Here is a 26965-nt window from a genome sequence, read left to right as displayed (position 1 = left end):
AACGGTTAATTTCATGTGTCAACTTGACTGGCGCCAGGGGTGCCCAGATTAAACATAATTTCTGGGTGTGTCTGTGAAGATGAGATTAGCATTTGAATATGTGGTCTCAGCAAAGTAGATTGCCCCTTCCCCAATGTGGGTGGGCATCATCCAATCCATTGAGGGCCTGAATAGAACAAAAAGCGGAGGAAGGGAGGATTCATTCCCTGCCTGCCATCCCCCTGCCTGCCTGCCTGTTGAACTGGGACATGTGTCTTCTGCTCTTGGACTGGGACTCACACCACTGGCTCCCCTGATTCTCAGGACTTCAGACTTGGACTGAATGACACCATTGGCTTTCCCGGGTCTCTAGCTTGCAGATGGCAGATCGTAGGACTTCTCAGCTGCCATAATCACGTAAGCCAAAATGTCCTTTAATGTACATTGATCTCCTATTGCTTCTGTTTCTCTGGAGAACCCTGACTAATATACCTGCCTTCTGTAAAACCAGCTGATGAACCCTCAGCTCCTGCTAGATGGCCACATTCTAGCGTGCTCCCCATCTACATCTGCTAGTTGAGTTATAGGCTGACTCAGAGTCAGTTAGCTTTGCTCTCAAATCTGCTTTTTCTTGGTGAACTTGATATTGTAATTACCTAATTTGATGGCATTATGTAACCCGATGAAATCTGAATGTAAAAATGAGTCACATTTTTATTGTAATTTAATTAAGGTAAATTAAATGCTTTTTGATATTCAATAAAAATGAGTCACTAAGAATCTTGTCTAAATGTGGGAAGTCAAATGTAAAATAAAAAGTCCTGTAAGAATCTGGGATTTTGGATTCAGATTGTTTCCAAGTATTTTGAGTTCTGGCTCTACTTTAAAGAAACCACAATCGCAATATAAACACTGCATCACGAACGTGGTTTATGCAACAGAGAGCACACAGAATTCCTACCAGGAGACCTATACTTGAAGAAACAATCCTTGTCCTTCAATGAAGACAAATAAATATATATTTTTTTGTTTTAGGTGAAATTAATATTCTTTTTGACAAATTGGGCACTAGGTAACAAGGATTCTACTGGGCGTATTTTGAACAATCCGGAGAGAGTGGGCTGCCGCCCTTCCATTCACAAGTCACCTCTCAGAGTCTGCATGGCCAGCCCCTCTTTCTCAAGAGGGTTGGGGCCTGCTGGGACCACCACACCCTGCACACATCCCGAGGCTGTTGGGTCCCAGGAGATGGGCAGCCTAGCCACCTCAGGGCTGTAGGGAGGGATCCACGAGGAGGCCACGTCCACAGAGCACTGAGCACAGCCCACACACAAAGGTGCTCCGTAAATGTTAGCTGTTCTTCTTGTTTCCAGATTGCCACCTTTTTATCTGACCACTTGCCTGTTGCCTGCCTACAAAAAATGCTGTTTAGTTCCAGGCACACAGAAAAAGAAATGCAGATTTTAGAAGGTTAATAGTATTGCCTTCTCTGTGCTCTTATAGTTTTTTTATTCCTATGTTCCTTCAGGTTCGCAGAGATGGAAATTTATTTCTCCCCTTGAGACATGCTGGAAGCTACTCTAGGCGTATCTGGGGCAATAATGGGGCAGGGGAGATCGTGAGGAATGCTGTCATCCCCTCTTAAGGTTACTAAGATGAGGTCATTAAAAGTGTTCAAGCAAGGGAAGATTATTTTTTTCAAAAAGAAAGAGAGGGGCTGCTTCCTTTGGCCAAGGAGGTTCAGGGGATTTGGAGGGTCAAGATTTTCAGATTCATTTGAGTTCACCCAGCATCTCCATTCTAGTTCTCAGGGGTCCATTCCTTCCCACTCATTGTATAACTTTCATTTAAGAGTCATGGCTAGGCCATGAATTCAACATATGATGTAATTCTGTAACCCGTAGGATCAAATTTTGAGTCTGCTTTTCAGCCTTGCTGCCACAAAGCTCAAGAATTTCTTTTAACATCATTCTAGGTAGCTCTCAGCTTCTCTGGCAAAGCCTCGACTTGATATTTTAAAGCCCTAACTTTTTATTTTCTTTTTGTAATTTTTCCGGTGGAGTCAGAAGCAGCCAGCTCTGCCCCAGAGCTTTTGTGGTCAGAATTCCCATTGTAGTGATAAAAGTCAACAGTCCCTTGGCCTTCCAAAGTCTTCCTTTGACTAGGGACTTCGGTTCACGTAATCACAGCTATAAGTTAAGTAACTGCTTTGCCACTGCACACCATGGATAGATACCATCAGTATCCCACTTTCCCTTGACAATAATGTGATCAATATGTTCAACCCCAGTCATATCATTTAACAAACCACAGATTCCCATAGTTGGGCATCTATTTCCTGGGTGTCGTCTACTCATGGTCCCAACTAGAGTATTAATCTGTGTTTAATTAGCAAAACAGAAGCCACGGTAGGTATTTCAAGAAAAAGCAATTTAGTACAGAACTTGTTTACAAAACTGTTGGCAGAGAAAAACTGAGAAAGGTGTGCTAGAGAGAAGAGGGTGTTTACACAAAGATCAGGAAGTGGAGATTGCTCTTGGCCGGAGCCCAAAGGCCTCTTTTTGCCATGAAGTTGACGAGGCACTTCTGTTGCCGCTGTCATTGTTAGAATTACACTAGTGCCACTGAGCAGGGACCAGGGGCCTCCATCCCTCTGTTTTGGATGGCCAGACTCCTTCATGATACAGGGGAAAAAGGCTTCTGTCTTGCTCCTGCCTCCTGTCTGGCAGTGCTACCCATTGGAAAAGCCTTGTAGGAAGTCAGGGGCACAGGGCCAGGGACATGGAGTTTGCAGGTTTCAACTCCTGTTGTTACCAAAGGGAACCAATTTTTTTTGGCCAGGAAAGATTCTCCCTAAGCTAACATCTGTTGCCAATCTTCCTCTCTCTCTCTCTTTTTGTCTTCCTTCCCAAAGCCCCAGTACATAGTTGTATATTCTAGTTGTAGGTCCTTCTAGTTCTTCTATGTGAGCCGCCACCACAACACGGCTACAGACAGACAAGCGGTGTGATTCTGTGACCGGGAACCAAACCCAGGCTGCTGAAGTGGAGCTCACCAAAATTTAACCATCAGGGCTGGCTCTTGTGGTACTTAGCTTTTAAAAATCTATTTACTATATTACTTTGGTAAAATATTAATATAAGTTTTTAAATCCAGAAATTTGTACCAGACTGAAACATGATCACCTGTGGTTTAATAATGCCAACTTCAACACAGCTCTTTATCAAACTCTTCTCAAGATCTTTTGTAAAAAGCACACATTTATGCTTATTCAGTCTAAATATAGATGACTTAGTGATTTCCAGTTGTATTCCTGATTCTTTTATTTTAGATTTCCTTAAAGTCTAACCCCAGTAATAATCAATGTATTTTAAAATTTATTCACATGTAACACTGAAAGGCCCATTTAAAGGTCTTGACATACATTCTGGACAACTTGATATTGCTTTGGATATGACATTTCTTTAAGAAAACAGGTTCTCTGATCCCAACTTTATTGTTTTTCAGATCTTTTCTATTATGTTTCCCTGGCCCATAATTCCCCTATGTGTTTTTGTTTGATAACATTGTGGAGAAAGGAATAACATAAAGAAATACAAAGATGAAAAAAATTCCCAGCAAACCAATGGCTGTTCTCCTAGGAGTGCTGGAAATAGAGTGAGCTGGAGCAGCTTGGCAGGATCTGGTCCCATGGGTAGATTTTAATACAGTTGTACAACAAACTCCTTTTGGCCACAGATCTAGGTTAATAGGGTTCAAAGGGAAGTCAGGTTGAATTGTATGGGCTTTGTGATGAGTGGAGAAATCCCTGATTATGGCCTCAGATGATCAAAGCAAGGCCATAGCAGGAATAATTGTTCATCTTAGTTTACGGGAACATCTGGTTTCTCGACTTGGACGTAAATCATGTTTTCTTTCTTTTTTCTTGGTCTGCAATAATAAAACAAAAATGGAGAGGGGAGAAAGAAATTATGAAGAGGCTGAAAACCAAAATAAAGTGGATAATAAATAAATGGAACAACAAATGGGTATGAGCCTTGTCCAGAATCAGTCTTGTTCTGAGTGGTGATTCTCTAAAAGAAAATGGACAGAGCTTGGTGAATAACTAATGTGGATGGAATGGTTCCTAAAAGTCTCCTCTAGGAATGGACTGGCTTCAGTTCCTTATGTAAGGTGCTCCACGCTTCTCTGTAACAGAGAATGTGGGAAATGTCTAAATTTAATCTTATATCAATTAAAAATGATGATTGCAAGATCTAGACACTGTTATCATCAGTTCTGCAAAGAGAATTTTAGAAATTATTTTTACCAAAGTTCATTTGCTTTTCAACAGTTGGACAAGTGAAAAATCATTTCAAAAATTTGATCATATTGCAAGTTTTCTCAATCATCTTGTCATTATGAATATCAGGATGTTACTGACACTCGTTGTAGAAACGCCACTTTCTTCACTGTGTGGTTCCCAGTCATGTCTTCTTGACATACTCCTGTCGATAGTAATATTGACATCTGGTGTGAGGCTACTCCTGGGTCCCCCAGCTCTTCATAGAATTCCCCCGACCTGGAGGTGTTTAGTCCTGTCTCAGTTTCTAGACCAATCTGAGACGGGGAGGGTAGCAGAAGCTCACCCGAATTACCCAGTGGTGCTGGAGCTCTCACAGACTCCAGAGGCAGCAGCTCAAGCAAATCTGCTGAGCTCGCAGGGTCTCTCTGCCAACAATAAGAGTAACAGCAACAACAGCAGCAGGAACAACAGCAACCACAACAATAGCAACAATAACAACAGCAGCAGCAGCAACAACAGCAACAGCAGCAACAACAACAACAGTAGGAACAACAACAGCAGCAGCAACCACAGTATCAGCAACAACAACAATAACAGGGACAACAATAGTAACAGCAGCAGCAACAACAGTAACAACAGCAGCAACAGCAGCAGCAACAACATCAATAACAGGAACAACAACAACAGCAATAGTAGCAGCAACAATAACAACAGGAGCAACAACAACAGTATCAGCAGCAGCAACAATAGCAGTGACAGCAGGAACAATAGCAACAACAATGACAGTAGCAGCAGCAACAACAGTAGGAACAACAACAATAACAGCAGCAGCAGCAACAACAACAGGGACAACAATAGTAACAGCAGCAGCAACAACAGTAACAACAGCAGTGACAGCAGCAACAACAGCAACAACAACAGTAGCAGCAACAACAACAGCTGTGACAGCAGCAACAACAGCAACAACAGAAGCAGCAATAACAACAGCAGTGACAGCAGCAAGAACAACAGTAGTGACAGCAGCAACAACAGCAACAACAATAGTAGCAGCAACAACAACAGCAGTGACAGCAGCAAGAACAACAGTAGTGACAGCAGCAACAACAACAGTAGCATCAGAAACAACAACAGTTGTGACAGCAGCAACAACAGCAGTGACAGCAGCAACAACAGCAGTGACAGCAGCAGGAACAACAGCAGCAACAACAACAGTAGCAGCAGCAACAACAACAGCAGTGACAGCAGCAAGAACAACAGCAGTGACAGCAGCAACAACAGTAGCAGCAGCAACAACAATAGCAGTGACAGGAGCAACAACAACAATAGCAGCAGCAACAACAACAGCAGTGATAGCAGCAGCAACAACAGCTGTGACAGCAGCAACAACAACAGCTGTGACAGCAGCAACAACAGTAGCAGCAGCAACAACAATAGCAGCAGCAGCAACAACAGCAGTGACAGCAGCAACAACAGCTGTGACAGCAGCAACAACAGCAGTGACAGCAGCAGGAACAACAGCAGCAACAACAGTAGCAGCAGCAACAACAGCAGTGACAGCATCAAGAACAACAGTAGTGACAGCAGCAACAACAGTAGCCACAGCAACAACAGTAGCAGCAGCAACAACAACAGCAGTGACAGCAGCAACAACAACAGTAGTGACAGCAGCAACAACAGCAACAACAGTAGTAGCAGCAGCAACAACAGCAGTGACAGCAACAAGAACAACGGTAGCAGTAGCAACAACGATAGCAGTGACAGCACCAACAACAACGGTAGCAGCAGCAACAACAACAGTTGTGACAGCAGCAACAACAGCAACAACAACAGTAGCAGCAGCAACAATAACAGCTGTGACAGCAGCAACAACAGTAGCAGCAGCAGCAAGAACAACAGTAGTGACAGCAGAAACAACAACAGTAGCAGCAGCAACAACAACAGCTGTGACAGCAGCAACAACAGTAGCAGCAGCAACAACAATAGCAGTGACAGGAGCAACAACAACAATAGCAGCAGCAACAACAACAGCAGTGACAGCAGCAACAACAACAGCTGTGACAGCAGCAACAACAGTAGCAGCAGCAGCAACAACAGCAGTGACAGCAGCAACAACAGCTGTGACAGCAGCAACAACAGCAGTGACAGCAGCAGGAACAACAGCAGCAACAACAACAGTAGCAGCAGCAACAACAACAGCAGTGACAGCAGCAAGAACAACAGTAGTGACAGCAGCAACAACAGTAGCCGCAGCAACAACAGTAGCAGCAGCAACAACAACAGCAGTGACAGCAGCAACAACAACAATAGTGACAGCAGCAACAACAGCAACAACAGTAGTAGCAGCAGCAACAACAGCAGTGACAGCAATAAGAACAATGGTAGCAGTAGCAACAACGATAGCAGTGACAGCACCAACAACAACGGTAGCAGCAGCAACAACAACAGTTGTGACAGCAGCAACAACAGCAACAACAACAGTAGCAGCAGCAACAATAACAGCTGTGACAGCAGCAACAACAGTAGCAGCAGCAGCAAGAACAACAGTAGTGACAGCAGAAACAACAACAGTAGCAGCAGCAACAACAACAGTTGTGACAGCAACAACAACAGCAGTGACAGCAGCACCAACAGCAGTGACAGCAGCAGGAACAACAACAGCAGCAGCAACAACAACAACAGCAGTGACAGCAGCAAGAACAACAGTAGTGACAGCAGCAACAACAACAACAGTAGCAGAAGCAACAACAGCAGTGACAGCAGCAAGAACAACAGTAGCAGTAGCAACAACGATAGCAGTGACAGCAGAAACAACAACGGTAGCAGCAGCAACAACAACAGTTGTTACAGTAGCAACAACAGCAGTGACAGCAGCAGGAACAACAACAGCAACAACAACAGTAGCAGCAGCAACAATGACAGCAGTAACAACAACAGTAGAAGCAGCAACAACAACTGTTGTGACAGCAACAACAACAGCAGTGACAGCAGCAGGAACAATAGCAACAACAGTAGCAGCAGCAACAACAATATCAGTGACAGCAGCAAGAACAACAGCAGCAACAGCAGCAGGAAAAACAACAGCAACAACAACAGGAACAGCAACAACAACACTAGCAGCATCAGTGATAACAACAGTAACAACAGCAGCAACAACAACAGTGACAGCAATAGCAGCAGCAGCAGCAACAGCAGCAGGAACAACAATAGCAACAACAGCATCAACAATAGTAACAACAGCAGCAGCAGCAACAACAGTAGGAACAACAACAACAGCAGCAGCAACAACAAAAACAGCAACAACAGCAGCAACAATAGCATCAACAACAATAGCAACAACAGCATCAACAATAGTAAAAACAGCAGTAGCAGCAACAACAGTAGGAACAACAACAATAGCAGCAGCAGCAACAAAAACAGCAACAATAGCATCAACAACAATAGTAACAGCAACAGCAGCGGCAACAGCAGCAGCAACAACAATAGCAACAACAGCACTAGCAACAACAGCAGCAAAAACAATAGCAGCAGCAACAGCAGCAGCCACAGCAGCCACACTGACAAAATGCAGCCCTGCCCTGGGCCCCTCACCTCCATCATCCCACTGTGAGCCCAGCCCTGTGAGGTGAGACGCCAGCATGGGCCCCGGACTCTTCCTGCCAGGACTAGAACCTTGGCTTTGTCACTTACTGGCCCCGTGACTTTGGGCAAGTCCTTTCATCTCTCTTGCCTGGGTTTTCTCCAGTTGTCAAGTGGAGTTAACCATGACACCCGCTCCATAGGGCTGTTGCGAAGATTAAATGAGGGAATCCATGAGGAGGGCTTGGAAAGCACTAGTGGGAAGCTCTTAGTACATGTTAACTGTTATAACCCCATTTTACAGAAAAGGAAACAGGCTGAAGAGGTGAACATGAGTAAGTCAAAGGCTGTCTTTGTAACTAGGATGGGCTCAGGGCCTGTAGGAACCGAGACTTGGGGGTGGGGGGCAGCTCCCGCGCTACCCTGTTCTTGCCGGCTCTCCCTCAGTGTCTGGACGCTCCACCTGGGTCAGCTCTTCTGAGTGAGCCATCCTGCCTGCCTGACCCCAGGTGCCAGGTGAGGTCTGCCCTCTTGCTCCCGGACAGGCAGGCTGCCCTCCCCATCTTTCTCTGCAGGTGGACCTTGGCCCAGCTCTGCCTCAGTCCTCACCATCCCACACACTCTGTCTGCAATTCCCCCGGCTTCACACAGAAATGTCTTCTGTCTTGAAAGGTGTACTGGGTTACATAATACAGAAAAAAGAGAAGTGCAAATCTTCCTAGAAGTATTTGTAGATCCCATAAATAGAAAGTATATGAAATATCAACAACAATAATCTTTTAAATATCTCTTTAGCATACTTCGCACCAGCCCAAAGAAAATAAACAACTCTTACAAATATAGGTGCATGTGTATATCACTGAGTTGCACTTCCCTATCTCAAAACCATTCAGAACATATTTTAAAATTAGATTTCCAATAAATCATCTAGGTACATATTTTCCTGTTTTATAGAACAGCTATGAAAACTTCTATGCATAATAACAGCAGTTATTGGACATTTACAAAGCTCCCAGCACTTTACACGCATCATCTCAATCATTACAAAAATCCAATGGGTAAGAACTGTTGTCCCCATTTACAGATGAAGAAACTGAGACTTAGAGGAGGTAAGGCCACACCCTGTACTACTGCCTTCTTGACACTGGAGCGGGCTGGGGAAAGCCCAGAGAAACCTCAATTTGGGATGCTGTCGAAGGAACCCAGCCTTTATTCCACAACTATTTGGCGAGCACCTGCTCTGGGTGTGCCAGGAACTGTGCCAAGCTCTCGGGATACGACAGTAGACGGGATGTAGTCTCCGTCCTCCTGGGGCTGGGAGGTAGGTAGGCACTCATCTGCATGGGAAGCTGCATGGAGATAGGGGTGCAGGCAGATGGTTGGTCTGGATCTCAGACTCAAACGTCTACATGCACCAGGCAGATGATATAAGTGTTCTAGGCACAAGGTACTAGGGAATGGGGAGACTGTGGCCTACTCCAGTGGGCGCGCCCTTCCAAAAGTAGAGCCATCACTCAGCCCCTGCAAATTGTCAAAAGAGGAAATGCCTGCTCAGTGTTACCAAATCCTCCAATTTCTTTTAACAGATCCTGGCAATCCAGTTTATGTGGAATTTCCCATTTTATAAAATATCGTGTGGGCCAGGCAAATGTCTTAAGAGCCTGGTGTCCTGCGGGCTGCCAGTGTGTGACCTCTGGCTGAATTCAAGGCTTCTTGTAACTCTAAGCTTCAAGTTCTAGGAAAAACCTCAGGCCGCTGCAATTCTTTTTTTCTTTTTTTTCTTATGAGGAAGATCAGCCCTGTGCCAACATCTGCCAATCCTCTTCTTTTTTGCTGAGGAAGACTGGCCCTGGGCTAACATCCGTGCCCATCTTCCTCCACTTTATATGGGATGCCGCCACAGCATGGCTTGCCAAGCGGTGCGTCGGTGTGCGCCTGGGATCCGAACCAGCGAACCCCGGGCTACCTCAGTGGAGTGTGCGCATTTAACCGCTTGCGCCACGGGGCCGGCCCCCATTGCAATTCTTGCAGCAACATTTGTTCAAGTACTGACTATGTTAAATGTGAAGGTTTTGTAGAAGATAAAATTCAGTTCATTTCTTGGCACCAATGGGCCAAAAATGGAGTATGGATAAAACAAATAAAAATATCTAAGCATATCATATAAATGAACTTGTGGGGAGTGTCATATATGTTTCTCTATGTTTAGATTTTTTTTAGTTTACTTTTTGAATAGGTTCATATGGTTCAAAATTCAGGAAGCAAAAAAAGGTATGCATTGAAAAGTCTCCTTCCTACCTATATCTCATAGCCACTCAATTCTATAGACAACCAATGTCATGGTTCTTGCATGTTCTTCCAGAAACACAAGTAAATGTGCATATATATTTAATATATATAGTACACAAATGGTAGAAAATATACTTTTCTATGCTTTGCTCTTTTTTCACTAATAATATAGCTAGGCGAATTTTCCTATCAGTGTACATAAAGCTGCCTCATTCTTTTTAATGGCTGTATAGTATTTTATTGAATGACGTATCATAGCGTATATAACTGGTCTCCCAACTAATGGGCATTTAGGTTGTTTCCAACCTTTTGTTACATAAAAAATTTCTTTAATGAATAATCTTTTACATGTGTCATTTTGCACACATAAATTCCTCGAATTGTGGAATTGCTAGGTAAAAGGATATGCACATTTGTAATTTTGATACTATTGTCATATTGTCCATCATAGGGGTTTAGATTTGGACTCCTACGGGCAATGTAGGACACTGACTGTTCCCCACATTCACTCCCAGCATAGTATGTTACCAAGCGGTTTGATCTTCGACCATCCAAGTGGATATTAGTGCGGTGTTAATTTGTACTCCACTTATTATGAAGGATGTACAGGATATTTTCGTATATTTTAGAGCTGTTTTCATTTTCTTTTCCCTGAATTATCTGTTCAAGTCCTTTGCCCATTTTTTCTATTGGGTAGTTGCTCTTACGGATTTGTTAGAACTCTTTATATATTGGAGATATTAGCCCTTTGTGGAGAAATAAATATTTTCTCTATGTTTATTATTATTTTTTTAGCTTATGGTAGTTTTCCAATGCAGAATTTTACATTTTTTTGAAGATGGACTTTTTGATTTTTTTTATGGGTCCTAGATTTTTTGTCCTATTTACGAAGACCTTCCCTGCCACGAAAATATGAAGGTGTTCTCCTATAGTATCTTCATTATTTCACTGTTTCTTTTTCTGTACTTTTGGTCTTTAATTAGTTTGAATTGATCTCAATGTATGGTGTGAGGTACAGATTCAAACTCATCTTTCTTTCCAAGTGGCTACAGCATTGGCCCAAAACATGTATTCAAGTGTTCATTAGGAATGTCAACTCCCTACCTCTGCATGTTTTCAGCTTCTTCAATGGTCTCAGGCAAAGTCTTCCCTTTGGTCTCTGGCAGCAACAGCACCAGTCCTCCAGCGATCAGGCCAACCACGGCTGAAAGCCAAAGAGATGCAAATCACATTAAGAACTGAGACATGCAGGCTCTATAATTAGAGCTCCTCTTCTTTCTTTTTAAAAAAAATGTTGGTGATTTCCTATCCTTACAGATTCCTTTGCCATCTCTGACTGCCCTATTCTCCATCATAAATATTTTGCCAACTCCAAACTCTGTTGAGTTACAGTTCCTTATAGGGAAATGAAATGCTTAACATTTTGAGTCAAGGTTATTCTAGGCTAGAGGACATTGCCACAATATTAAGATACTTTGGAGTTAGAAAATAACTCTGAAAAAAAAGAAAATCAGCTCTAAGAAAAGGAAGAACATAACCCTGCCAATATAAAGCACTTAGTAATGAAAACGTCAGAAACTTGGATCATTACTAGCAAATAAAAGTAATGAATCATGTATTACTGCATAACAACACTAAAAAGTAAAGCCAGGCCTTTTAGTTCTAATTCAGGTGTTCGATAAGTTCTCCTTGTTTCTTTTTTCTTTGTCTCCAGCTGTAATCTCTTGCTTATGCTGGGGGTAATAGTGTTTTTGTTTCTTTAAATTCCTGTTGAAGTTTTGGGATTTTAAGATTACATTTTTACATGTTTTTCTGTAATAGAATGCACAAGTGGGATGTGGGTTCTTCACTGGTTTTGGGGTTTCAAAAAAATGCATGCTGGACTCCATTTTTGTGTCCTTAGAAAATGACAGAAACATGGTGTAGTGGTTGAGTTCAGCGCGTCCTGCTTCAGTGGCCTGGGTTCGTGGGTTCGGATCCCACGTGCAGACCTACACCACTCGTCAGCCATGCTGTGGTGGCAACCCACATACAAAGTGGAGGAGGATGGGCACAGATGTTAGCTCAGGGCAAATCTTCCTCAAGTGAAAAAAAAGACAGAAACAGAGGCCACAGAGTGCAGTGGTTCAGGGTACTGGCTGTAGCTCTGGGCACCTGGGTTCCAATTTTGACCCCTGCTTTCTGGTCTGAGAGCCCCAGGGAGTTCTACAATCTCCTTGATGCTCCAGACTCCCCTATATAAAGTGGTGTGATATACCCACCTCACAGACTTGTTCTGAGGCTAAAATGAACTCATATTTGTTAAGTGCTTAGAACACTACCTGCCACATGGTATAAACTAAATAGCTAACCTCTCAAAATCTTCCAAATCTCTGAAGATTCACCTGGTTGTAACTCATGCAAACAATAAACATACTTAGTTGGCTTTGATTCTCTGAAGTGTATGAATTATGAAGACAATACAATAGCTTAATCAAATTGGCATCCATTTAGCATTTTATATGTGCAAAGATAGGCCTAATTAACCAGGATATTCCCTATCAATTTTTCCAGTGCTCTTTGAATCAGGATTTTCCAGTGTGTTGGTTTGTTGATTTTCAGGCTTCTAGATCACGGTTTCTGGCTATTTCAAGACCACAGTCAGCACACCATTATTGTGTGGGAAACAAAAGGGAAAGAAATTAAAGTGCAAAACTATTACTTTTGCTTCCTGCTAGCTACTCAGATTAATGGCTGGTGAGGAAAGAAGATGAAAGAACTAGCAAAAATAAAATTGAGAATTGTCTTTCAGTTTACTCTAAATGTTGAAATGCAGTTAAAATCCTTTATCTTTTCTAGGGAAGGCAAGGTCTGAGGGAGGGTCAAAAACGGTTCCTCTGGGTCCAGACTTTGCACTGCTTTGTTTAATAGCACTTAGAGAAACAAGTATCTGTTCTTGACCCAGAAATGCCCCACTGACCCATTGAGCCCTCACTGCCCACGTAAGGGAGTGGCCGAGATTGAGGCATCTCTAACTTCCTCCCTGGAAGGAAGGAGTTCAGAGCGTGTAATGGCACTTCCCAGAGATGGAAAGGGGGCTCTGGGAACAGGTCCCTCAGCCAGTGTTGGGGGAGGAAGGAATCTGGGGCACGTATGTCCCATAAGCAGTGCCAGCTTCCCTGTGGCCAAATCATGGTTATCTCAGGATAAAGAGCTTGTGTTCTATCAACTTGGGCCATCTTGTTGTTATTCAGTTGGAACGTGGAGGAATTCATTGGGTCTGTTTCGAGGGTGAGTTCTATCCACGGTTTGGGACTTTTGCCGGCAGTTATACAGTGGAAAATTTTCCCCCTCACAAATCCCTTGAGAAAGAGGAATGAGCAGAGTTACTTGTGGGTGGCAATGCACAGCGTTAGGAGAAAAGCGATGGGGCACTCCCCTGGTGTGCACCTAAGGGGTCTTATCTTCCCTCCCCCAAATTAAGCGAGTGCTGTATGCCCATGGAAAAGTGTTATATTTTTGCCAAATTAAAAACAGCTCAGAATGGATCTTTTTTTTTTTTTTTAATTTTTTGTTTATTGCAGTAACATTGGTTTATAACATTGTAAAAATTTCAGGTGTACATCATTTTACTTCTATTTCTGCATGGACCACATCATGTTCACCACCAAAATACCAATTACAACCCATCACCACACACATGTACCGAATCATCCCCTTCACCCTCCTCCCTCCCCCCTTCCCCTCTGGTAACCACCAATCCAATCTCTGTCCCTATGTGTTTGTTTATTGTTGTTATTATCTACTACTTAATGAAGGAAATCATACGGTATTTGACCTTCTCCCTCTGACTTATTTCACTTTGCATTATACCCTCAATGTCCATCCATGTTGTCACAAATGGCTGGATTTCATCGTTTCTTATGGCTGAGTAGTATTCCATTGTGTATATATACCACAGCTTCTTTATCCATTCATCCCTTGATGGGCACTTAGGTTGCTTCCAAGTCTTGGCTATTGTGAATAACGCTGCAATGAACACAGGGGTGCATGTATCTTTACGCATTGGTGTTTTCAAGTTCTTTGGATAAATACCCAACAGTGGAATAGCTGGATCATATGGTAGTTCTATCCTTGATTTTTTGAGGAATCTCCATACTGTTTTCCATAGTGGCTGCACCAGTTTGCACTCCCACCAGCAGTGTATGAGAGTTCCCTTCTCTCCACATCCTCTCCAACACATATTGTTTTCTGTCTTGTTAATTATAGCCATTCTGACGGGCGTGAGGTGATATCTCATTGTAGTTTTGATTTGCATTTCCCTGATAGTTAGTGATTTTGAACATCTTTTCATGTGTCTGTGGACAGCTAATCTTTGACAAAGGAGCCAAGAACATACAATGGGGAAAAGAAAGTCTCTTCAACAAATGGTGTTGGGAAAACTGGATAGCCACATGCAAAAAAATGAAAGTAGACCCTTACCTCACACCATGCACAAAAATTAACTCCAAATGGATTAAAGACTTGAATGTAAGACCTGAAACTATGAAACTTCTAGAAGAAAACATAGGCAGTATGCTCTTCCACATCAGTCTTAGCAACATCTTTTCAAACACCACATCTGACCGGGCAAGAGAAACAATAGAAAAAATAAACAAATGGGACTACATCAAACTAAAAAGCTTCTGCACAGCAAAGGGAACCATCAACAAAACGAAAAGACAACCTAACAATTGGGAGAAGATATTTGCAAACCATACATCTGATAAGGGCTTAATCTCCAAAATATATAAAGAACTCATGCATCTCAACAACAAAAAAACTACCAACCCAATTAAAAAATGGGCAAAAGACCTGAACAGACATTTCTCCAAAGAAGATAGACAGATGGCCAACAGACACATGAAAAGATGTTCAGAATGGATCTTAAAGGAAACTGAAATGGGTGCACTGAGGCATTCCGGCTGACATGAGAAGGTGAATGTTGTGTGTGGGAACCTGGAGACCTGTCTGTGTGGACACGTAGAAGAGGAGAATCTGTTCCATAGGCTACAGCTTGGGGACAAAGCCATGGACACTGAATGAATGGAAGTGCCCAGCATTCCCTGTCCCGTTTCACGGTCTGCAGACTTGTGTTTAACATACACCTCTGTGTGTTAATTGTTGATAGTTAGATTTGTCCCTGTCACCTTCTATCCTGCAGGCTGGTCGGGCATGGAGAGGACTCTGTGTTGGTACATTCCTGCTTGCCCCAACTCCACGGGCAGCGTCAGAAGGGAAGTGCTGTGCCAGTGCTCCTTAAATCCAATTTAATCTGAAGAAGGGGTGACAACACCAACACAAGTGTTCCATTATGCTGATGCATTTTCTTTGCCTTGGTCTTTCTCTAACCTGGGCTTCGAAATGCCCTTTGCAAAATTTTAACCGCCTTTCCTTGAAGTAATGAAGTGAATGTTTTGTATTTTTCCACATCTGGGCATAGAGGAGGCAGAAAGAGTGAGCTCTTCAACAAAGAGACCCAAGGAGGGGTGGAAATCAGTGAGGAGAGAGGGGCATTCTTCAGGGAAGCTTCCTTCCACCTCACTCTTTCTTGACTTTGTACCTCTAAGGGTGTGAGTCCTAGTGGGTTCCCGTATAGAGTCTTAGAAGGTACTAACAGCATTATGAATACTAGTCTTACTCCCACTAACTAGTACTAATTGCTAGTCATATTGACTAGTTACTAATAGGCATGACGCCTATTTTGAGGTAGAAAAGGAAGGTCCCTAGAAAAACAGGTTTTCATTTAAAGACATCTCTGAGGATTTCTTACCAAAGACCACCAGTGGGAGCTCTTGCCAGATATTGGTGAGTCGGTAGACCAGGAATGGCGTGACCATGCCACCGATGTCACACATGGAGGAGCAGACGAGGACACCAAGATTCCTGAAGTGCAGGAAACTGATTTAACTTTTTGACTTATCACAATACAATGGTTATCTCCCACCTTACCCCCAAATAAATACTTCCCCAAATCATCAAAATGCCTGTGAACTGGAAAAAAGTGTTCATGTTATTTTAATGCATATAAATGATACATGGCACATAATTCCATTCATACTCTGTTGTACTTGTTTTATATTAGCTTTCTTGAAGATTTTTAATTGGGAGTGGTGATTTTTACTTTTTGCTTTGATCATCTGGCTTCCCTGAGCTGTTTCTATAGTCCTGTTTGTGCTGTTCCCCATCACTTTCTCCTGTGGCCATTTGGTAATCCCTCTCTTGCGATTCAATATCTTCTGTTCTCCCCACACAGTTTCTGTAGTTTAAAGTCTATAAGTGTGAGATGTGAACCTGTTACTGCCTTGAAATGTTCTCATCTTCTCTTACCCTGTGTTTTGCAGCGTAAGGGGTCCTCTGCTGGCACCTGTGGTAGTTCTAGCCAGTAAGCGAATGTCCTAACCACTCTTCATGCTGAGGAAAATGTGCTCACCTGATGAACGTGGGGTACAGTTCCACGTTGACAAGGCAAACCATTTCATAGGCCATCGTAATCCCCATTCTACCCAAGCACGCCACTGTAACTCTTAGCCATTGTAGATCTGAGGGGAAAAAACACACCACTTACACATACTACTGCACATGATCCCTAGTCTTCAAACAGTGCTCCAGAGTGGGATTTGCAAGGGGAAAGTCCACATTCCAGAATGGGACAAGAATGCAAAATTTGTTCTTCTATAGACTCGAGACAACATCAGCAAATTCTCCACGTCTGTCTGTTTCAACTTTAGACACAGTCCTAACACTCTCTTAACTTGAGACCTCAGTCATTAATGACAACAGAATTATACTGGTTTCCAAAGCTGAGCCAACTGTAGTCTAGAGAGGTCACCCCAAAGAAATGCAAAATGTGAGCAATATTCTAAATAATTGCTAAAAACTGAAGGATTCAAACGATGCTCCATTCCGTCACACAGGCTTTTGCTCTCCTTTGTTGAGAAAATATTTTAAAAGGAACTGAATAACTGTTCATTGGTGGCATTTTCTTAAGTTTTCTCATTTATTCTGCAGGGCGATGCAGGGAGGTCAAGGGTGCCTAAATAATATCTGGAACATGCTGGAATAAGACTTAACCCTGGGCCTGCTCTACCCCAAAGCCCCTGCTGTCTGCTCTGGGCCAGCTTGAGGGCCTGTAGTGTGGCTCTCACTGCCTCTCCTGTTGTAGTACATCAGGCAACCATCCAGTGTGATTATGTTACATCAGGCAACCATGAGGTGTCACTGTTCTTAAAGGCAGGGTGGCCATATGGGTTTGCTCAGGAAGGTCCTAGAAATTGCATTCATTCTTTTCAAGTTGATTTGGATGATAAATTACATGTTCTTCCTATCAAAGGGCTGTGACACTCCCTCTTCTCAGGGCCTTGGAAGACAAGTGCCAGCTTGGCCTGAAACTTACCAGCCGGGATAAAAACCGAGGCTAGACACACTGCTCCTGCCACCATATTTGATGCAGCCCAAGGATAACGGCGACCAATGCGGTCAATGGTGAGGATGATGATGAAGGCAGCTGGGAACTCAACCAGGGCAGAGTAGAAGAAATCCAGGTAGATATTGCTCCCTGCAAGGCCCATGTGCATGATGAGGCCCTGGTAGAGAACAGAGCTCGTGAACCTGAGCAAAGAGAAGAGCTTAGGTCAAGCCAAGCACCAAAAGGAAGTCAGGGAAAGGGAGAGGCTTCTGGAAAAATAAGAGTTGACTGTAGATCACTTTTCTTTGCCATCTTCTTATTGCTATTCCCTCCATTCCATTGTTTTTACCCTATCTGACCCAATGCCATGGCTGGCTGTGACCTCAGAACCAGGAAAGGGGAAGAAATTAGGATAGCGTTCCCTGGCCAAATTGAAAGGCAAGAAAAAAATGTCTTACTAGAGTGATTTATCTAGTAAAACGATATGAGGTTATTAGTGGTTGTTAATTATTTGTTTCTTTGTGGTCTTCTAATGCAGTTGAGATCAAAAAGATTGACTACTTAATTCAGATTTTGAGAAACTGGAAGACCAAATGGATACAGCCTCCCTTCTTGATGATTTATCTTCTGGACTGATACAAACATTTTCATGATGTTTCTAGTTTTGTGGACTAAAAGTGTCCATTGTCTGTAATGGAAAATATGAGGATAATTGGCAAGAGTCACAATTTTTCAGAAAAGGAAAGAAGGAAGATGAGGCCAAATTTCATTGCTGCATTTTACACGCAATATTGTGAATGTTGCTAAGTTAATTCCTGATGAGTTTTGCTTTTGTCAGTGGTTATAAATCTTCATTTGGCTGGTGTGAGTCATCCCAATGCTGCAAGCTGCAAGGAAAGTGTGTTGCACTAAGGAAAGCTTGGTGCAGAGGGAACAGCTCAAAGCTCTGAGAGCAACCTGCAGACAGGGAAACAGGCTTAAGTTACTGGATTCTGGAGCCCGTGGATTATTCTTGTGGTTCACTCTTGTTCGGAAGTTAATTTTTTTCCTCCGGGTAGAAAAGAAAAAGAAAGGGCCTTTTCCTTGTCAGCCCTGTATGATCAGGAGAGATCTACACTCATCATTGATTAATCCATGCCAATAGTTTTCCATTTTGGCCAAATATTAGAATCACTTGGAGAAATTTAAAAGTATTGGTTCTTGGGCCCTTCCCTTGACCAATCAAATCAGTATCCTTGTGGGGGAGGAGTCTGGCCTTGGTGTTTTACAATCTCCCAAGAGATTCTAGGGTGAAGCCAAGGTTGAGAATGTTCTGAGGGATGCTTTGGGACTGTGAGCTGATTTCAACATCTGCCTGAGAAAAATGTTATCAGAAAAACCTGCTATAAAGGAGCCATCTTGCCATCCACCATCGATGCTAATACTGGAACTAGGCTGTGTGAAAGTACTCTTGTTCCCGTAATGTGGATGCTTAGGATTAAAAGAATTTGGAGGGATTTTAAAGTGAAAAATATTCCTTACCAGTTGTACATCAAGATCAAAGTGTGTTTCCTTATCTGAGGGGTTCTGACCAAGTCCAGAAATGAAGGATTCAACTTCTCCCCAACTTCCTCATCAGGTCTGAGGCTCTAAGAATAGAAACAATAGGAATGGCTTTAGTGTTTTCAGTGATCGTGTCCCAGGGTCATACAGGGAACAGCGATAGTACCTTATACTTGCTTATCATGTGCCCAGGACTTGGCTAAGCCCTTCACACACATCAGCTCAGTTAATCTTTACAAGTCTCCGAGAAGTTAGGGTCTGTGTTTTTCACCCCATTTCACAGAAGAGGAAGCTGGGCTACAGAGAGGTTAGGTAACTCATGCACACATATAAAGGGATACTATTGGTAAAGCACAATGGGGTAAAATTGAGGCCCAGCCCAGTGGGGTTGAAACGCCCTCTCTGATGCGGACTCATTTGTCACCCATCGGTCAGGAGGCTCTGCTCTGGGACCTTGGCACTTGGACCAGCTTGACATCACCTTGAACTCGTTAGAATGAAAGATCTCAGGCCCCAGCCCACAGAGACTGAATCCGAATCTGCATTTTCACAAGGTTCCCAGGTGAGTCCTGTGCATAGATATTAACATTTGAGAAGCCCTGCTCTCCAAGAGAATAGTAGGTGATGGAGTTGAGATTCAATCTCCAGGATTCTGACTCTCTCCTAAAGCAATATATGATGGTGCATGAAAGACACGCCCCAAAAGTGAAGCCACCTCCAGCAAGACCAGCAAGGACCAGACTTATCATCGCTACATGAACTCTGAACTTGGGTGAGGCGATGCCTCATGCATGCGTTATTCTCTGGAAACTCTCCGAAAGGACCTAAAACCTAAAAATCAGTGCCATGCCAGTCATTAGCGGAAAAGAATACGTATTCCAACCACCCAGAAACCAGAGAGGAAGGGAAGAGAAAAGGCCTCTGTGCCCAAAAATCCTCATTCTAAATGTCATGTAAATCTCAAATTCTTACAGGTTACTTATCCTAGATCTTCATTCAGAAATGATTTACCTTATTTCAACATAATTTTCTAATTAGCTTGATGTTCTCTTTTCCAGCCCCCATCAGATGAAAAGGTTTCAGTTAAAGGTGCTGAGGTCTACTAAGGGCAGAACCCTAAATACAGAGAAAATGGACTCCTCAGTAATTTGTTCTATTCAAGAAGGCAGGAGATTGCATAAAATGTTTTGGGACATTTTCTATCCAAAATTTTTTAAATTCTAAGAAATTATTTGCGTGTGAAGAACTGTTTTACTGATCTGGGCATCTTCCCTTGGGAAAACCTCCTTCCCTGAGGATGCTGAGGGACACAGGGGTGAACAAGTCATCAGGTACTAAGGCAGGAGTGGTCAGCACAGCCTTGCGTTTCCCAAGATAGAAGCTCCTCATTTGACTTTCAAAAGGTTCTTGGTTTCCTTTTAGTTTTGTATTTTCTGTCTAAAACATTCAACTAGAGAACCATGAATCTTAGCACAACAGAAATGTCCTGCTACATATGGCAGGCCCCTTCTGGGGCGCCCCATTGAGACAGTGCGCGGTTTTCCCAAATCCTGCTTTTCACTGCTCTTTGATTTAATACTTCAGCACTGGCTCACCTGAAGAGAGGGAGGCAGAGATTTTCTGTTTTTCTTTGCGATGTGCTTAATGATCCTCAGGGCTTTAGCATTTTTGTTCTGGGAGATCAACCACCTCGGAGACTCAGGTATGCACCTAGGATACAGTGTGTTATCGGTGCTGTTAAGAGGAGGGGAAAGTCTTACTGAACCCCCTTCCCCCTGGTGGTCATAATCAGATTTCTGTGAGGGATATTACACAGTGAGTTTTGATTGGATCTACAAAGGAAATAAAATTGTGCAGAGGTCACACAACAAAGGAATCATCAACAAAATGAAAAGGCAACCTCCTGAATAGGAGAAAATATTTGCAAATTATATATCTGATAAGTGGGTAATATCCAAAATCTATAAAGAACTCATACAACTCGATAGCAAAAAAACAAACAATTTGATTTAACTATGGGCAGAGGATCTGAATAGACATTTTTCCAAAGAAGACATACAGATGACACACAGGTCATGGAAAGATACTCAACATCACTAATCATCAGGGAAATGCAAATCAAAACCACAGTGAGATATCACCCCACACCTGTTAAAATGGCTATTATCAAAAAGACAAGAAGTAACAAGTGTTGGTGAGGATGTGGAGAAACAGGAATGCTTGTGCACTGTTGATGGGAATGAAAATTGGTGCAGCCACTATGGAAAACAGTATGGAGGTTCCTCAAAAAATTAAAAATAGAACTATTATATGATCCAACAATTCCATTTCTGGCTATTTATCCAAAGAAAACAAAAACACTAACTTGAGAAGATGTATGCACCCTCATGTTCATAGCAGCATTATTTACAATAGCCAAGACATGGAAGCAACCTAAGTGTCCATCAATAGATGAACGGATAAGAAATTTGGAATATTATTCAATCATAAGAAAGAATGAAATCTTGCCATTTGTGACAAAATGGAAGGGCCTGGAGGGCATTATGCTAAGTGAAATAAGTCAAACAGAGAAAGACAGATATCGTATGATCCCATTTATATGTGGAATCTCAAAAAACACAAAACAAAAACCAAAGCTCATAGATATAGAGAACAGATTGGTGGTTGCCAGAGGCAGGCGGTTGGGGGTGGGCAAAATGCGTGAAACTGGTCAAAAGGTACAAACACCCAGGTGTAGAATGAATAAGTCATGGGGATGTAATGTAGAGCACGGTGATTATAGTTAATAACACTGTATTGCACATGTGAAAGTTGCTAAGGGAGTAGATCTTAAAAGTCCTCATCACAAGAAAAAACTTTTTGTAAAATTCTGCAGGGTACATGTTTCTTTCCCCCTTCAAATGCTGACTTCTACTCAGCCTTGTGCAGGGAGCCTTTGGGTCCCCTCTTCAGAGAGTTCCCAGTGGAACCATGGGAAGTAAACTGCAAATCCGGGTGCAGCTGAATATCCAGTTCTGTGCCACAGGGAGGAGAGGCATGTCAGCTGGGGTGGGCTCCAGGCTTTGCAAAGGGGGTGAGAACTGACAGATGTGTGGAGGTGTAGAGGTGGGAGGGTGCAGACCATCATGAGGGAAAGCAATTCTGAGAGCTGAGTTCCTGAAGGAATGAGATAAGAGTTTGAGGTCAGATGGTGGGAGAACCTAAAAGCCAGACTGTACAGATTGAGCTTGACCTAGCAGGACACAGGGAGCCCCTGTACATCCTTAAGCAGCATGATAGGCACTTGGATCCGTGTCTGCAGAGTACTCTGAGCAGCTCATTCAGGGCAGATGGGAGGAGGAGGGACTGTGAGGAAGGAGGTGGCAGGACTCTCTGGTGGTAGTTCTGGCTTAGAATCAGGAAAGTCCCAGTGGGGGTCATCACTCTGGGAAAGAAGGATTGCTCTGAGAGGTGGGGCCCAAAAGGAACTCAGGATGGATGTTTTTGTGGGAGTGCAATGGAGAGAGGAGTCCAGGACAATTCCTCGCTTAAGATTCCACATCAGGAACAGAAGCATAGTGTGCTCAGCGGTGGTCAATCCACAGCTCACAGCTCGGATCCTCTCCTCTGTGATGCTGCAGGGCAATTTTTCTAGATCATACTTGGTGCTTGTGTTCAGCTCTGTCTACCCACACTTCAGGAAGCAGAGTCAGTTGGGACAACTATTACCTGAGCTGAAGGGCCAAGAAGGTGAAGAACTTGGGAACCAGGCCAGAGAAGGTAGGACCCAGAAGTGGTAAGCCTAGAGGTGAAAAGTCTGATGCACTCTGAGAGGCATATCCAAATAGTTAAAGACTTGCCTGGTAGAATAGAAGTTAAAGTAATTTTTTGAAGTTCTAAATTTAGAATTAGGAACACTGGGTAAATTTGATGGGAATATAAATTATGGCTCAATGAAATGTCTCTGGAACACAAGCTTTGGTGTCTACGGTAGCGGCTTACTTGATGATGAAGTAAGCGTTATCCATGACACTGTTCAAGCAAAGGCTGGATAATCACCCAGTTGCTATGGGACTCCAGTCCTGGACAGGAAGCTGGGCCAGAGGACCCCTAATGTTATCTGACCTCAAAGAGCTGACAGCCCACTGGGACAGACAGTAGGGTCATGCGATGTCAAGTCAACAATTGATCCCAACAAGCAGTGAGATGTGAGGGTTACAGAGATGTGTGTACAATGCTACCTAGCAGGGGAGAGCAGCCCACCTGGCAGGCTGATCAGGAATAGCTTCAGGGAAGGTGAGGCTTGCACGGGTTCCCTCCTCCTGTGACTTCCACACCCCTCCTCCTCTGTAACTCCTCCTTTCTCACTCATGGTGCCACTTCACTCTTCTTCAGTCCTGGCTCTTCTTCCCCAGCTTGGCTTTCCAAAATTGGTGTTTTCTCGTGTTCTGCCCCATCTCCTTCCTCACCCGGCTCTGTTCATTTTCTCCGAGTGATCTCATCCCTCTCCATAGCTACAACAAAGAGGTGAATTTCACTTGAATTCCTGATCCCTCAGTTTAATTGCCCGTGGAGGTCTGCATGTTGATGTCCTTCCAACACCTCAAATTCCTTATGCCCAAATCTCACCTCATCATCTTTCCTTCCAAACCCACTCCTCCTTCTGTGTTCCTTATCTCCCTGAGTGACACCTCCATCAATAGGCAGATGCACAAGCCTAAACTCCAAGTGTCATCCACTCGGCACCTCCTGTCTCTAAACCTCCACCTTTAGTCTATCACCAAGCTCTGTCATTGCCACCTTATTAAATTGTTTATAATTTTTTCTTCTTCATACCCACAACTGCTGTCTTAATTCAGGCCCTTGTCCTCTCTTGCAAGGACAATGGCAAGTCTCTTACCTGATCTCCTTGCCTCCATTCTTCCCCAAAACACCTGTTTTCTATTCTGTATCTTGAGTGATCTTTTGAAAGTATAGTCCCATCATGGAGCTTGTAGAATTGTAATTAAATTAAATTTGATTCTATTGAGTGAAAGTGGCAAGAAAATGTGCATCAGAGGAGGTCAGAGCCTGGATGATAGGTGGGCCTCTTCTGTCATGCTAAAGCATTAGGTCTTTCTTCCGAGGGGAACAGAACTATTGAAAGACTTTTAAGCAGGAGAGTAACAGAGTGGAACTAGATTTTTGAAATATAGTGTGAAGCGTGGATTAGAGGATGATGATGCAAATGTCGAAGAGACCAGTTATGAGTCTATCGTAGCAGTCCAGGCAAGAAATCATGAATTCCCAAGGGGAAAGGATAAAAAGGAGTGGATTCAGAGACATAAAGGAGGTAGAAGGGATATAGGGAGGGAGCTAAGGTCCTTCTCAGAGTTTTACTGGCTTTTGGAGGAGAAACAGGCTTCCAGGGAAGGTCGAGATGTTTAATTCTTAGACAAGACAACTATAAGAAGAACAGGTGGATATGTCCAGGAACTAAATAAGTGAGTTGTTGCATGGGAGAGAGATTTGGTCGATAAATCCAGCATCCCTCTTGCTTTATTTCAGATTACCTCGCATTAGGGGTTTCTGATAGTTTCTGCTGTGTTTACTGTTTTCCATGTTTCTCTTGGGCAGGAGGGACAAACATATTTCATGTGCCTGGTAACTCTGATTGATTGGTCTGTCTAGGGTGCCACGTTGGCCATATCTGGGATAAAGACTGCTGGGATTGATTGGGGATGTCTGCTTTGGGCACGGATGTGGGGAAGTGGTGACACAAGTGTCACGCTCCACCTTCTCCATCCTAAAGTTTCTTCTGAGGAGGGACAGAACAAAAACAATAATATTGTCAATCTCTTTAAAGGGTACCACAGCCACTAGAAGCTAATTTAAACACCACATAAATAATGTGAAAATGTAAGATTCAAGTCATAAGATTCTTAAACCCAAAGTGAAAGGACATTTGATTTCCAGAGCGGGAGACAGATCGAAGCTCATACATTTCATTCCTGAAACCTGGACCTGGGCTTCCTGTGAAACAGGCCTGGAGAGTGAAGGAAACCTTACAATTCAGAAGGACACTGTGTGCTAGGGAAGGCAGCCTTTTTAGCAAAATAAAATATTTCAGTTTATCTCCTTTTTGTGCCAAATGGACTTACCAATAATAGAACAAGAAGCAGAAGTTGGGCAGAGTAACCGTGAACTGCAGCCATCTCCAGTGAGGAAGCATGTACGCCACCCCAGCAAGCGCCAGGAGCCCAAAGGTGAAGGCAACTTGGTAAAAAATGCCCACTGTTCTCCGATAGCTCAGCCCGACAAATTCTGTAACTGCAGAGAGAACCCAAATGGTCAACGCAAGTCAGGACAACAGTGAGTTGGCTGTCCCATTATGGGAAAACTAGAATGCCAACCTCAAAAAAAGTAGTCCAAATTCTAGAATTTTCTCTACAGCTCTCTGAAAATTTAAAAATGTTCGTTGGGGCCTATTTTGTTATAATTATTGCTGTTGTGTTAATTAATGTAAAATCTTATAAGCCCACATTAGATGGGGTGAAAGGCATGCCAACATAAGCGAAATATTTGATTCATAGAATAATTTCAAGGATGAATGCAATAATATTTCAGATCCATGCAAAACTTTGATCTAGTGTAATAAGGCAGTGATAATTTAAGATCTGAATACATGAATCAAACATTCACTTTAGATTGTAGATGACTTTTATGTAAATGAATACCTCAATATAACTGTTCTCTTCCATAAGTTAAACGTTTCCTTGGCAAACCTGTTAATGTGCATAAAATGGCTTGGAAACCCAGCAATGAGTTTCCAAGCTGACTGGAGTCAGCTAGTAGTGGCTTGCAAGAACTGATTCTTACATTTTCAAGAATTTTGCAAGCTGGTTGTTAAACCCATTGGCATCTTAAAATCAGTCATGGTGGGAGTATTTACAACTTAGAAATTGGAAAACACTATAAGTCAAGGCTTTTTATTTTCCAAGACCCAGTTTATTGGCATACCACTGCCCATGGTATAATAATCAGCTTTATCCCATCCCATGACTTCATCATGACAGATGCGTAAAGTCTGTGGTACATGGATGTAGGGAATAGTCATTTTTATATTACAAACATACTAGAATTGAAATTCCAGATCTTCCATGAGCCACAGAGTTTTTGCTTTAACTGTTTGGTAATCATGTGAAGGACTTCAACTATTTATAAACCAAATAGGAATGCTCTCTAGAAATATTTCTACAAATTACTGCGAATTATCCAAAAGTATTTTAAAATAGAGTTAAACAAAATTATGTAAGTGCTCAATAAATAGAAATGTTTGTCTTTCGAAGTGATTTGGGTCATGGACGAGGTCTGATGGGGATGGGCTAGAAAGGGGTTGAGTGGCAAGGTGTACCTCAATGACATTCAGAGGGACTGGAGAAGAAATTAATGGGAGGAGGTTGAAATTAACTGTTGCTGAAATTTAAATTTATACAATTAAATTCTACATATTTCTACATATTATGTGTTCTAGGAACCAAATCACTGATCGAATAACTGCATACATTAATTCCTTTGTTGACCAAACATAGATTAGGTGTCTACCATGACAGGTACCTAGTAGTATTAAGCACCATCTCCTCTTCATCTCACAGCATTCCCCAAATTAACCTTACCAGGTAAAATTTTAAGCACACATATTCTAGTTCTCGCATGTGTAATGAGAGCTTTGTTATTATTATTTTAATTTCAAAATGTCCATTTCCCTTTGCATGGATGCTATTTGAATGTACCCAAAGAGAAAGTATTGATGGAGTTAATTCCCGCGAACTGATTATGGTGGTAATTTTTCTTGATATTGCTTTAAAGATACCATGCTGTTAGAATGCATATATTCTCCTATACTCCAT

At 42.7% G+C, this 26965-nt stretch overlaps 1 protein-coding gene across 1 annotated transcript in view; it reads right to left on the bottom strand.

Moving 5' to 3' along the window:
• Positions 1-3842: 3842 nt before the first annotated feature.
• The window catches only part of SLC22A2 (solute carrier family 22 member 2), a 30827-nt gene continuing 7704 nt past the window's right edge, over positions 3843-26965 (bottom strand). Inside the window, exons 4-11 of the mRNA XM_014795370.2 lie at positions 25217-25385; positions 20693-20807; positions 19077-19183; positions 17544-17758; positions 16581-16689; positions 15921-16033; positions 11234-11333; positions 3843-3909 (exon numbers count right to left, since the gene is read on the bottom strand). Coding sequence (XP_014650856.2) covers positions 3843-3909; positions 11234-11333; positions 15921-16033; positions 16581-16689; positions 17544-17758; positions 19077-19183; positions 20693-20807; positions 25217-25385 — 995 coding nt within the window. The remainder of the gene's footprint in view (positions 3910-11233; positions 11334-15920; positions 16034-16580; positions 16690-17543; positions 17759-19076; positions 19184-20692; positions 20808-25216; positions 25386-26965) is intronic.

The sequence above is a fragment of the Ceratotherium simum genome, chromosome 38 (genome assembly GCF_057802395.1).
Source record: "Ceratotherium simum simum isolate JZ-2026a chromosome 38, ASM5780239v1, whole genome shotgun sequence".
NCBI lineage: Eukaryota > Metazoa > Chordata > Mammalia > Perissodactyla > Rhinocerotidae > Ceratotherium > Ceratotherium simum.
Note: the sequence above shows the minus strand (reverse complement) of the source record. Positions and strands in the feature narration are given on the sequence as shown.